This window comes from Serinus canaria, chromosome 13 (genome assembly GCF_022539315.1).
Source record: "Serinus canaria isolate serCan28SL12 chromosome 13, serCan2020, whole genome shotgun sequence".
In the NCBI taxonomy this organism is placed as follows: domain Eukaryota; kingdom Metazoa; phylum Chordata; class Aves; order Passeriformes; family Fringillidae; genus Serinus; species Serinus canaria.
This window is the reverse complement of record NC_066327.1, coordinates 4,455,119-4,469,255: the sequence shown is the minus strand read 5'-3', so window position 1 is coordinate 4,469,255 and position 14,137 is coordinate 4,455,119. Positions and strand designations below refer to the sequence as shown.

General features: G+C 43.6%; 1 protein-coding gene across 1 annotated transcript in view; it reads left to right on the top strand.

Moving 5' to 3' along the window:
• Nucleotides 1–14,137, top strand: part of WWC1 (WW and C2 domain containing 1) — a 66,677-nt gene that overhangs the window by 27,199 nt on the left and 25,341 nt on the right. The window contains exons 2-8 of the mRNA XM_030229170.2: nucleotides 3,183–3,292; nucleotides 8,064–8,267; nucleotides 9,930–10,006; nucleotides 10,910–10,989; nucleotides 11,884–12,013; nucleotides 12,368–12,514; nucleotides 13,514–13,587. Of these exons, the coding sequence (XP_030085030.1) occupies nucleotides 3,183–3,292; nucleotides 8,064–8,267; nucleotides 9,930–10,006; nucleotides 10,910–10,989; nucleotides 11,884–12,013; nucleotides 12,368–12,514; nucleotides 13,514–13,587 (822 nt within the window). The remainder of the gene's footprint in view (nucleotides 1–3,182; nucleotides 3,293–8,063; nucleotides 8,268–9,929; nucleotides 10,007–10,909; nucleotides 10,990–11,883; nucleotides 12,014–12,367; nucleotides 12,515–13,513; nucleotides 13,588–14,137) is intronic.

Below are 14,137 nucleotides of genomic sequence, written 5' to 3'. Positions count from 1 at the left end.
GTTTCTGACCACTTTTATAAGGAATTCAGCTGCTCCTAACAAAACAAGACTGGACAAAAGATGAACAGAAGCTTTTAAGTTTGGTGCTACACTTTGGAGCACAAAGTTGGCACTACAGTGCCATTCCCTGATGAAAGTGTTCCAAAGACCTAGTGCTGATAGTGCAGCTCCACACTGTTTTTTTTTACCAAGACAGGGTTTAATATTAATATTAGATATGATTCCAGAGCAGAATTCTTCAAGGAACTCCTCTCAGTATTAACACAATTTACTGAGGCGTTGTTTTATGTCTGTAGCACACCCATACCTAATGTACTTTAAGTGTGGGTTTAATTACTGGTCTGTGTTGAGGGATTCTTGCTTGGATCCCTCACCAAAGCTGTTGAGCAGTGTAGCTGGGACATGGGAGATGCATGGCTCCTGGTTTCATCACTCTCCAAGGCTGAATGGAGCTGGTGTGCAGTGCCAGGGACTGCAGACACAGGGTGGAATTGCAGCTCTTCTTACAAAGCTCTCTAGAGAAGTGGCAGAGCAGTAATCATGCCACCAATTCACAGCAGTATTTAGAGTGTTACTAACCAAGGGATACACTGGAAAAGACTCTTGGGACTTCCTGTGCCTTGCAGTCCCACCTCAATTCCTGGGGGTGGCTGTGGGCACCACAATATAAACAAAGACATTAAATCATTAGAGAGTGTCCAGAGGATGGCCATGAGGATGGTGAAGGGTCTGGAGGGGGAGCTGCATGAGGAGTGGCTGAGGGCACTTGGTGGCTCAGCATGGAAAGGAGACTGAGGGCTCAGAGACCTCACTGTGGTCTGCAGCTTCCTCGTGAGGGGAAGCAGAGGGGCAGGCACCATCTGTACCATGAGCATGACAGGACTTGAGGAAACAGCTGAGGCTGAGCCTGGAGGTTTAGGCTGGCTAGAGGTGGAAGTTTTTTCAGCCAGAGGGTGGTGGGACACTGCCCAGGCCCCCCAGGGAATGGTCCCAGCCCCAAGGCTGCCAGAGCTCCAGCAGTGTTTGGGCAATGCTCCCAAGGATGCCCAGGATGGGATTGTTGGGGTGCCTGCAGGGCCAGGGGATGGACTGGATGATCCCTGTGGGTCCCCTCCAGCTCAGCATATCCCATGGTTCTGTGATCCCAGCATGACTGTGCCGCTCTCAGGGATGGGAGCAGCTTCATCTAGTTCAGCATTTAGCACTGTGCCCTCCCTCTCTCCTACCTGTGCAGCCTCCACATGAACCACCACGGTTAAATAAGAGCAGATGCCATTTTCAGAGAGGGGGAAAGTGTTAACCCTGGTGTTTAGCTTAACATTGCCAACACGTTTGCTACAGCGCTTTCATCTCTGTTATCTCCAGAGAGTGGCTTGTATCTGACCTTGCTCTGCATTTTACCCTTGTGCATCTTTGATTTGATCAACTCAGAGCAGCACATATTGGGTACTCAGGCTGAGGAAACAGCTTGATCCACAGGGAAGAGCTTGGGATAAGGGATAGCAATCACAAGCATTGAGATTCCATTTTATTTTCAGGTAATCTCTGTTTTCTATACAAACACACATTTGGTACACAGTCTAGATTAAGAACTGTAAAAATAAACCCTACAGTGAAACTTTATTGAGAAAGTTTTCACAGTTCCATGTTGTGAAGCTCTGAGTTCTTTTGCACAGCAGAGCTTTAAATTAAATTGAAATTTTCTGAGAGAATAATGATTGAAACTCTACTTTATATGGCAAGGGCAATGCATTGAAAGGGAAATGCATCAGCAGGTAAATTAGAGGTGTTAGTGGCTTACGTGGCTTTTACAAAAATGTTCCCACCCCATTCTTACTGCATAGCAGACTTATAGGTCATATTTAGGGGGAATTACATTAGTTATTAAATGTTGAAGGCTTATATATAAGTTGAAGGCTATATCTTCTGGCTTTTTTCCTAAAATTCCTCTTAACAATGAGTGACTGTAAGATGTAAATATGGGAGTACCAGCTGGTTCTCAGTGCCTCCAGATGACATCTGCTCAGAACTTAGTAAAACTGGTCTGTCAGCCCTCCTTAGTTACCTCCGGATAGGGAAGACTTGCTGGAAAGCTGTCCAGTCTCTTGCAGTGGGTTGCAGAGCTGCTCTGTGTCCCCCTTTGTGCTGCTTGTGTGTGGCAGAGTTGGGTGCAGCTCTGTAGGTGCATGCTCACCCCTTTGCTCTCTGTGTGTGCCTGCCTGGGGGGACTGTGGTGGTGTACAGAGTGTCTTGTGCTCTCTGCCACAAGGGCATGCTCAGTATCCATCCCTCCATCCCTCCCTCCATCCCACTGGGCTTGTGTGATCCATCTCTGGGCCTCTGGCACATTGTGCTTTTGGCAGCTGGGGATGTGAGGCACCTGCAGGATTAATTCCTCCTGGCTTGTGCCTCCCTGCAGTGCTGTTTGGTTGGCAGTTTTGTTGGTGCAAGCTGAACCTCATTAACTCCGAGTGAAAGGGAGGAAAGGGACGAGGTTTTGGTGATTAAAATCTGTGTGGCCACTCAAGGAGTGGGTACTCTGAGCTTTGTGTTTAGCCATACAGGCCTTCAGAGTGTTGCTGGCTGTGCTCTGTAATAGAAAAAGCTCATCAGAGCAGTGCTGTGGAAATACTTCCTTGTTGGGACGGAGTGGGTTACACGTTTTCTGATACTGAGAAACTAATCTTGTCATTAATGAAACAGAGCATATTGCAATGCAAATGAGAGAAGTTGCATGACAAGTGGTCCCACAGTCCTCAGCACTTGCTATTGATTGTTCAGTCTTACTTATTCATGCTATGCAAATTGCATTTCTCATCTTGCTCCTTCTTGTCTACATATTTTTGGTACAGGACTTGCCTGCAAACAGTCTTGTTCTTTCACTGGAGAGGCAGGAATTGTTTCTGGCAAAGTTCTTAATGTTCCTTTGTTGAGCGAGTACTAGCTGAGCCAGGCAGGCCTCTGGAGCTCTGTCAGAATGAATTCATCTTGCTCTAACTTCAGATAGAGAAAGGGAAGAATTGGTGGTATATTATTTTATAAGAACAAAGGCTTTAAAATGGTTTTCAATTCTCTGTGGTTTTGATACTTAAGCCCTTGTGGAGTTGTTTTCTGGTCAGTTGTTTGGAACAGGCATGTGGGAGTGTTCTTTGATTTGTGCTAAATATTATTTTGCATTTCAGGTATACTAAACCACTGACCTTTGCTGACTGCATCAGTGATGAGTTGCCCTTAGGATGGGAAGAAGCTTATGACCCTCAGGTCGGAGTCTATTACATAGACCACAACACCAGTAAGTGACCTGCTACTGTGTTTTTGCACAGTGATTTGGGCCTCTATTAAAGTATACTGAACACAAAACCACAGAGTTGCTAACAGCATGTTGTAGAGTCAATGAGATCTGCAGCTCATGAAATTAAATCCTGTGCTTCTCCATCATACAAAGTACTTCCCTCTCTGAGCAGGAATTTGACACCTTTTGGGTTGCAGTCTTCACGTTGGCAGCCACATTCAAGCCAGTACTATGGACCCACCTCTGTCAGGTTTTGTTCTGCTGAGGAGTCCAGCTGGGTAGCAGTGATCTGGAGTTTGTTCTTAGCCTGGAATTTGTCCCTGTGGCAAGACCATTAGAAACAGGACAAAGGTCTTGTGTTGATTCCCCTGGCAGGGGTGAACTCATTGAGCATGAGCTCCCTTGGCTGCAGGAGCTCACACTGCCTTGGCTGGAGACAAAACCCTCAAGTGAGCTTGGGATGTCCTGTTCAGGGTTCAGTCTTTATCCTGTGCCCTCAGACTATGCCGCTGCTTGCACCCTTTGCTAGATTACTTGATAGACCAAAATAGTTAATTTTGTAAGCTCATTTGAATTATAAGAAAATACAGCATTTGTTATATCATTGCAGACATCACTAGAATAACTGTAATGGGTTATGCTAGAGCAAATCCCCTGGAAAAGTAATAAGCAAAATAAATCAGTGACTTTGATTCTCTTTACAGAACAGCTCCAGCTGCAGCCCAGAAAGTCACAGCAGAACCATGTCCAAACCCTTCTAGGGGAGCTTGCAGCTCATACTGAGAGAAACTTTTAGAAGACAAAAGTGCCTTGAAGTGCTTTTAAGTTGTGGGGTTTTTTAAATCTACTTCTAGGACTTTAACTGAGAACTTTTTTTTTTTTTTAATTACATGATTTTTTAAAAAAATAAAAAATGTGGAAATCTGGTGCATTTTTTTTCGTGGTGGATTTTTTCCCCCCTTGGATATCTTCATCTTCACACCCTTCCCTTTTTCAAAACTGCCACAACTTCACCTGGCCTGAGACTGCACCCTCCAAGCTTTAGGAACTTCACTTGGGTGTTAAAAATGCAGAATGAAAAAAGCCTCTTCCCATGAGCTCTAACTGACCCCCACAATACAAAGATCATAAGTTTCCACAGGTGACACAAATATTTTTATTTAGAACTTATGTAAATCCTGTGATTTTAGGAAAACATATCTTTAAATGGCCTCATCCGACCTATTTTTCTGTGAGATAACAGATGTTAATTTTTCTTTTTATTGGAAAATTGGAAAGGGTAGGCAAGTCTACAGGATCACACAAAGGAGATCTGCAGGGCAGAGGAGTGGACAAACTTTGCTTCAGAAGGTGCTAAGTAGTAAGGCACAAATTTGGATCTCCTACAGGTGTGTAAGACCACATCTGATGTCCATTTCACAGCCTGGGATTGGGAAAATAGCCTTGACCTGAAGCTGTGGGATATGGAAGCCTCTTGGACCCCTGGAGTGTTTCAGTTAGCAGAAACTCCAGCATTGTCAAGTTTGAGGTTGGACTCAGTGATCCTAAAGGCCTTTTCCAGCCTGCATGGTTGAATGCAGCTGGGACAAACCAAACATGGTTTTATTTATACATTGGAGTTGGAGCAAGGTGAACATGCAAAGGTCTGGGGCACTCCAGGCACCACAGGATTCAGGAGCATGCAGAGAAGCCTTCCAGCTGTGCTGACACCTGCTTAGTGACAGTGCCTTTTAAAAACTTCCACTTCTGTGGCATGTCAGAGGCCTCAATATTTAAATGAGAATTCCAACTAAAAAGTTAAAAGAAGAGGAACAAACTCATGACATGTTTCTTGTGCTAGCTCTAATCCAGATCACAACAGGGCAGACACATCCATTTACCTTAACCTAATCAAGCAGCTCAGCTTTGTGGTTCATGTTGAAGTATCCTCTGGAGAGTGTCCAAAACCTTCTTCCTCTCCAAGGTCTCTGGCAGATTCCCTGGCAGGAGGGAATTGTTGAGGGTGGGAAGGGAATGGAGCCATGTTGGGTCTTGCTCATACTGCACAAGTATTTGAGACTAATTATCAGAAATGAGCCCAAGAATAGACTTAAATGAAATCTAAAGGCAGGAGCCATTAAAAGCAAGATGGAGAACAATTGTAACCATCTCTCTGAGGGAAAATAAATACAATTAAATTGAATTGAGTACCCAGAATATTCCTAATAAAGTATTAATGCATAGCTTTGAGTGTGCCTCTCTGGGAGAACTTTGGAGTGTGATTTGCACAAAGAAATTATGCTGATGCAAGCATTGTAAACCTACATTCCTCCAACATGAAGCAAGCAGATTTATTTATGACAAACTCAACATTAAACTCACAAGGAATTCACAAGACAACAAATGATGTAACAGCCTGCATTTCTATAGTTCTTTCATCTCACTTCTGAATGTATTATGCATTTCTCAGTAGCTGGGCTCAGTGAGAGCCCTTGGCCAACACTTTCGTTGATTGGTTTTACATGTTTGAAAACCAAAGCTCAGGGCTGCAATCAAGGGGTTACAGTTAGTGCTTTGATTACTGGAAAGGCTGAGGTGAATATTTAGAATAAATCTGGACACAAAGCTCAGTGTGGCTCAGTGTGTTGTCCATCCTCTCTGTGAGCTGTCTGCTGAGCATCTCCTGGGTCAGATCGTGGATGGGCTTGGAGCACTGGCAGTGCCTCACCACCTCACAGAGGTGTTCAGGATTGGAGGCTTTTGCAGTCTTCCTCCTCATTGCTTTTAATAGAGGAATTTTCCTGCAGCAGCTTCTACCATCCTTCTTGGGATTCTAGGGAGAATGGGCTGCTAGTCTAAGGAAAAACTGGAAATAACCAGGCTTGAAGGCTTATATTGAGGTAGATTTATGATCCTATGCCCTGCATCAGACTTCAAGAGCCACAGCCACTTTGCCAACATACTTTTTATGCTGGAAATTAGAGAGCCCTAAGTCTAAGTTGCTGGTGACTGTCCAGGGAAGCTGCATGTCTGGGAATGTGGGGGCAGCTCCCTGGGTAACAGCAGACTTTCCCCTTCTGGTTCAGCTGTGGAGAAAAGGGTTACTTCATGTGGGTGTGGGTAATGGTTAGCTGGAGAATGGGATTTGAGGGCAAGAATCAAGGCAAGAGCTTGGGGACGTCAGTCTTATAGGTTCTGTGCCCTCCTGATCTTTTTTTTGCTCCCTCTAAGACCACAGTGCTGTCCATGAGGGCCCCTACAGCTGGTACAAGCAGCTGCTTTTCTCTCATATTATTTTGGGGCATATTTTCAGGTCCAGGCCTAGCTTTAATATTTTATCAGCTGAAATATTGCTTCTGCTTGCAGGACCTGTAAAAGTGCTTCTCCAAACTATATTGGGGTTTTTTGATGCATTTGGTGGCTTCTCCAAGTTTTGCCATGTAATTTGAAGTGCTGTATGTTCTTTTGGGTCTTGAGATACTGTTAGAAACAACTTACGGCTGGAGTAGCCAATTAATTTTCTCCTCAGCATGATCAAGGACAGCTTGTGAGAAGAATTGAGTGTCCATCCCTTGGGTAAACCCTTTATTTCTAGTTCTGCTGCTAAGAATATTGTCTAACTTCTCTTCCCCACATCCTGTGTACTGCAGTGTTAGTCTTATGCCTGACTCACTTAAGAGCTGCTCATACCTTCCACTCTGGCAGCTTTTACTAAATATTTAAAGAGGCTCTTAAGATATGCAGATTAGATTCCCACTGATAGTTTCAAGCAAGTCCTTTCTATTAATTATTCATTATGTGGTAACTAGGCATCCTTATTCAAGCATGTTAGTTTAGACAGTTCAGAGCACTTGGTCAACTAAATATTGGAACATGCTCCAAACAAAAACATCTAATAGCCTTGAAATAGAAATGAAAAATGCTTTGGGCACTTCTTCACAGAACAGAGACAAACACTGACAATAAATTTACCTCGTTAGTATTAGGGTAGCTGCATGTCTGTGACCTTACCCCTTTTTCATTATTAGAAACCTGGAATGTATTGGTTGTGTTGGGGTAATGGAGATGGAGGTGCTGTAACTGCTGCATTCTCTATGTTACCCTAAACTCCACCTCCCATATCCTTCAGTCATTTACTGCTGCGCCTGCTTCCCCTAAAGGAAATGTTTACTCCTCTCTGAGATTCTGTTCATAGAATGTCATTTCAGATGCTTTCAGAAATCTGTGATTTAATCAGACTTTATTTTTACTTGCCTCTGGAATCTGAATGAGCAGGTTTTCTTTTCCCTCTGCAATAAAAGCACTTGGCAGCCAAAGAGGATGGGCAGAGTTGTAATTGCTTTCATGTTGTCAGGTGCAGTATAATGCAGTTATGAGGCAGTGATATTTTCTGAAAGTTTTATCAAATAGTAGAGGTATTTTATTAGTAATGTTATAAAGCAGTTGCAATAAAGATAACAGTCAATGTCAGTATTTTAGAACTGTATATGCAAATTCTTGGATGGGTATTTGTAAGTGCCAGAACCAGGGGAGCTTCAAGCAGCAGAGAAGTTGGAGAGTTATATGACAGTTTTGTTGTGAATTATTCTATTCTGCATGGCAGAACACATTGGAATTAATTGTGGATCAACAGTCACCTCCTTAGAAAAAAGGAAAATATCTTTATTCAACTTTTTTATCACAGGGTTGGGGCAAGAGACTATTTTAAAATGTCATAAAGACTGGAGCTTTTCCAAGAAGCAGAACAAACCTGCATTCTGTTGATCTTGCTTTCTTCTGTTCTGTCTCCAAGAAACGACTCAGATAGAGGACCCTCGGGTGCAATGGAGGCGGGAGCAGGAGCACATGCTGAAGGATTACCTTGTCCTGGCCCAGGAGGCCATTGCTGCCCAGAAGGAGATCTACCAAGTGAAACAGCAGAGGCTTGAGCTGGCCCAGCAGGAGTATCGGCAGCTGCACGATGTTTGGGAGCACAAACTGGGCTCCCAGACCAGCTGTGAGTACCTAGTGAGCTCTGAACCAGCTCTTCCCTCAGCTGTGCACCCTGTAGGACAGTAAAAGGCACGAAGCTGGTCCTTGGATGGAGCACTGGGATGGTGTGCCATGGCACTCTTCATGTTTGATCAGTTTGTTTCAGCCATGGTGTCTGCCCGGCACCTGTTTGGTAAAGGTTGTGAAACACTCCTGTGTGTGGCTCAGTCACTGCAGTCAATGTGCAGATTTTCTGCATGGGCTTCAACAAATGCTACAATTGTGGTGTTTGGCTCAGTGTGAAAAAGTTAACTTACATGGTATTTTCCTTGGTTCCCCTGTTTAAAGTACAGAAACATGGCAAGAAGGTCCATCTTGCATAGTATTCCCAGGCTCTTTTGTAGTTTTATATCCCAGGTAGTTGAGTGATGGTCTAGGGGAGCAGAGGGTCTGTATTTTATGCCATGTTCCAAGTCACCACTGCTGGATTGCCTCTCTGTGTGTGCAGAACAGCAGTTTGTGCTCCATATTCTGTGTCACAACACATCAATACCAATGTCACTTCAAGATTTAGTGCAGAAATCTTCATAGAATGCTGTATTTATTTCCTCCTTACTGTACTAGTTAGGAGCTGGAAAATATCCAGAACAGGATTTATTTCCTGCATGTATTCCAGAATTTTTGTTATAATCCTCAGTATTGCAGATTTTCTGTGTCCTTGCCAGCCAAGAACCTCCCCCTGTTTTGCTCTTGTGAGTTATGTGTGATGGTGGAGAATTCCACTGGCTAATCCTGTACCTGGTGTTAACATTTTTTAAGTAGTTTTCTGCCAACTGAAGGATTCTTGTTTGACAGGGATGCTGTCCCTCATCTCTAAAGAACTGGGTTTGCTCTTTTCTAGGAGTACTCTACCCAGAGCAATGCATTGAGAACATGAGTTACATGGGCGAGATGGGATCTGTCTTGAAAAATACAACCAAACAGAAATAACTGGAAATGCTTTCCCATGTTTTATAGGGCATAAACTGATGGCTGCAAGGATCAGAATATCTCCCTTGCCTACAGCTACCTCTAACAACATTGCACGTTGGGGAGCTTCTGTACCTTCTGAGGCAGAAGGGTTTAACTGCTGCTGAGAAGAGAGTTCTGCTCTTAATGGGACATTGATTTAATCTGGTGTGACACATTGTATGGTTGGTCATGTCCTCAAGGCTGTGAAAAGGCTTGCATCACATTTTTCAGTTTCTTCTCATTCTTTGCTTTTCTTTGTTTCTAAACATTCACTGGATTGTTTGCTCAGTGAGGAAGTCTGAAAAAAAAGAAATTAAGTAAACTTTCCTGCAATGCCTGTCCCTTCAGTTCTGTTAAATGCCTTTGGAAATGCAGGAAGCCACACCACTGAATGGAGTGAATGTGTTTGGGAGTTTGAGTTAAGTGTGTTAACCTGGATCAAATCCAGACTTTGGAGATGCAGGACATGTTTTGGCCCCTTCAGTCTGCACTTTTTGTGGAGTACTTGACTGCACTATTGCCTTGCCCTGTCTTTGAGCAGTGGAAATTGGGTAACAGACCCAATGTGTGGAGGTCTGGGTGTGCAGGAGTGATGGGAGATCTCAGTCTGTGGTGGGGCTGGTAAAAGTGTAGGGAGGAAGGCAGAGCTGCTGAACTGGCTCTGTATTTGTTTCAGTGCTTTCTGGCTCCTCGTCAAGTTCCAAGTATGACCCCGAGATCCTCAAAGCAGAGATTGCTACTACAAAATCCAGGGTGAGTAGAACAAATGGACCTTTGCTTGCCATAAGTAATGTTCAGGTATTTCCAGACCTCGTGGCAAATACTGAAAGGAGATGCCAAAGAAGTTGGGAGAGCTAGTTTTGCCATTTAGGAGGTCGTTTATCACAATTTTCTAATGTTGCAGTCTTAGGAATTTAAAACAGTTCCCCCCCCCCCCCTTAGACTAGCCTGGCTTGGCAGCTGGCAGGGCAGGATGGCTGTGGGATGTGGAGCTGCATGCTGGCTCCTGCAGTGCTGGAGAGCTGGGGTCCTCCCCAGGGACTGGCAGCTGTTCTGTGCAGGGCTTAGTGCAGGCTGTCAGCAGGGGAGGGTGTGCTCTCATGCAGAGCTCAGTTTGGGAGGAAGAAAGGACTAAAGTAAAGTAGGTCAGTGTGGCCTCTGTGGAGGAATAGAAAACAGCAAGCTGTAGGGTCAGAGCATTTACAATATGGATTATCATCCTACTGTGTTACTTGTGCAGTGGGGCCTTTTCTCTGGGGAGCTTGGAGGGTGGCTTCCAGTGCTGCAGGGTAACTCCTGTCCTCATGCTGGGAATAATGACTGGGAAGGTTTTAAACATTTCTGAGCAAAGTTGACATGTGTTTCATTGCTCTCTTTTTTGAATTTTTCTCAATTTTTCCACTTACATGGCTGGAACTTCCCTTGAGCCCCTTGTTAAGAGGTGTGATAGCAGCTACTGGACAAAGCCCAGGCCAGTGATAAAGTCCTGATGAGGAGGCAGTCAGGGCTGTTTCCTGCTCTTGAGATGAACTAATTGCCTGGAAACTTTGTTTAGAGTCCTGTCTATACTGAATAAGTTTTGAACTGAATGGGTAGCACTGTGCCTAAATACTCATATATAAAATAGCATTCTAAAAATGTGACACCTTGCTGCAGGTTAATAAACTCAAGAGAGAAGTAGCTCACATGAAGCAAGAGCTCCAGTACAAAGAGCATGGATTTCAAACCCTGAAGAAGTAAGTGTGTTCTCAAGATAGTTTTTTTTCAGAACATCTCTGGCTTGCAATGCATCCCCCACTACATTTATAAATAGCTGCCTAATAACAAGCTGAAATATGCTGCTGATGATATCTTTAGGCTGAAAGCAGTACACAGCCATGGGGGAGTTCTCTCAAATCAGTGCCTGTGTGGGATTGACCACATTAGAACTGACTTCATGGCAAAAAGGTTTTGAACTAGGATCTCATCAGTTAACTGATACTCTGTTTTACTCAGTACTGCTCAGTATGGATGACGCTAAAGCCCATTGTCTTAATTATAAGAGCCATTGATTTAGGGCACTGAGGTAAAAAGGAGGTGGAGTGCAAGGGGAGGAAAAGTTTCAGGTACTTGCCTTTGTGTGATTAAACATCTGGCATCTTTCAGATAAATATTAGTTATAAGGGTCAACCCTGGTAGAATTCCTTCAAGAAAAGGGAAGGATGAAGTGGCTTGTAATTTAAGTGTGCAAGCAGATGCATCTGTGCATGTGAGTCTGTGCCTGGTTTTTGAAATCATGACTGAAAATAAGGTCATTCTCATAGATGGCTAAGCTGATCCTCTCTAGGTTAGGAACAGGGCAGCTAGTAGCAGTCTGCCCTAACACACTGTTTTGGGGGTTTGTATGCACCTTTGTCCTCCCTAAGGAGTCAAAGAGATGATGATATTGCTGAAATCGGAGTTCTAGCTAAATGTACTGCTGAGTAACTTAGGCAGTGGGGTGTGGGGTCTTTTGTTCCTTCTGCTGTCCTTGTTATAGTTTGGAGTGGTTTTTTGTTAAAAATCCCTGTCAGGACACATGCATCTTGGATGATTCAATTAATGGGATGTAATTAAGTGTTACCTTACCGGTTTTTTAAATTTCTATACAGAATTGATATGAAAATGTCTGACACTCAAGGTGGCTACAAACTTGATGAGGCACAAGCCATTTTAAGTGAAATGAAAGCTCTCAAGAAGGCCATCACATCAGGGGAGAAGGAAAAACAAGACCTCATTCAGGTATTGAAACAAGATGACTTTATAGTCTTTTGTGTCAGCATTGCTAGAAGATTGAATTTCTGAGAAGTAATTTAAGTATTTCGTATTTCAGATACGTAATTGAGGTTTTTATTAAACTAGTTTTGTGTTGTGGTTGGACCACAGCCTCTGTAGTTCTTCAGATGGTGGAAATGAGAAGTATAAAATGCAGTCTAGCCATGCTTGACCACCTCAGGTTTGCAGAGTCTGAGTGGGCACAGCAGACCTGGTCAGATCTGAGTCATGGGGTTAGGCTGATGTTACTGTAGCTGCTGATGTGCTTTGGGCAGAAATGAGCTCACCTCATGTGTTTTTTTTTTTTTTTTGTGGTTTTAGAGCTTAGCCAGGTTAAAAGACAGCTTTGTGAATGACAGAGGATCCCAGTCAGACCTGTGGGCCAGCAGCATGTCTGTGGAAAGCTCCAGCCCTCTGCTACCCCGGCAGTACCTGGATGTCAGCTCCCAGACAGATGTTTCAGGAAATGTGAGTAATGTGTGAGAAGCCTTGTGCACATGGAGACATTCCTCTGAACTGTGTGTAGAGCTACCTTACCATGAGTTTCCAAGCATGGACAAGTTTTTGTGAAATCATAGCTTCTCCTGGTTTAAACTGCAGTGTGACTTTGTGTGCAGTGTTAATGTATCTCTGATATTTCCCCACACTGTCTCTATCAGAGCAACCCAGGTAGCAATAAAAGGGAAGGAAGTTTGATTTTTGCCTGTAGCTTCTTGTGATACAAACACTCCTTTAGCTCTTTATAGCAATGAGACAAGAAACACTGAGTAGCATGGGGCTAAGCTCCAATGAGGACTCTTCCCCTAAGAGTGTTTGGCTTTCTCTGGGTTACAAGTGACAACAACAGCTTATGTGCCACTATTTTGATGCCACCAAAGTTGTAGTGCTCATAAACCTTCAGTCCCACACAAGCAGGGAGATCAGAAGTGCCAGGTTGGTCCAGCCTTGGTAAGGACTAGATCAGTGCTGGGGGTACATCTTATTTCTCACAGGACGCACAGAGCCTCTCCTGTGAGCCTTTACTTAGAGGTTTGCAGCCACTTGCAGTCAGGGCCATACATGTTAGTAAAGATCTGCAGATTTGGGCATGGTGGGATGTCCCTTGTCTTTAAGACTTTACAACCAAAGCAACATGTCATCCAAACCAAAATGCACTGCAGCACTAAAGGATGCAAAGAGCATTTAAGATGAAGGATTGCAAAGGTATTTGTGTGTTTGTAGAAACAGAAGCCCAAGACAGATGTGGTGGATTTTCTCTTCTTTCTAAGGCCAGAAAGGGCCTTTGAATCTTGTTGGGGTTTAAGTATTTGAAGAAATTATGAAAAATGTATTTAAGTGCATCATGTTCCTGTGTTATGATTGGTTTAACTAGGAAATGACTAAGATCAAGTGTCACTTGTAAGAGTGTCAAGGGAATATCAAAGGAGGAATGGTTGCTAAGTTGCTGATGTGGTGTTTTTGTCTCAGTTTGTGGGCAGCAGCAGTAACCAGCTGGCCGAGAAGGTGCGACTGCGGCTGCAGTATGAAGAGGCAAAGAGAAGGTAATTCTTTGGCCCACTGCCCTCTTTGGTTGTCACACAGCTCATTCTGAGGAGAAGTTTCACTACAAGAGGTGCCACCAGATTGAAACCCAGCATTGCTGCTAAGTAAATGTGGTCATTTTTGAGCCAGCGTTATCTTTCAAGAAATAAATAACCATCCTATAAATTACTAAGGCATGACTAATGCATAAAGAATTCAGTCTGGCCACACCTATGGGGACATAAGTGGTTCTGCTACCTGTTGCCAGTGCTTCCCCATTCCTAATAAGGAGACTGTACTGCAAGGCATCTCCTTACCTTGTTTGAAATGAATGAATGCTTGCGTGCCTAAGTGTGATAAGGAGAAATGTATATTGTGTTAACACCTTGCATCAAAATATGGTCAATGCTGCAGTTCCAGAGCTTATCTGTAAGAATGTAAGTTTTCACCTTTGCCCTCTGATCTCAAATGAATGAAGAATAGATTAAAAAATATTCTATCTACTTAACAGGCCAATTTAAGCAAAAGCTTTCCAGGATTTACTTTTTAATAGATAATAGCTAACACAAC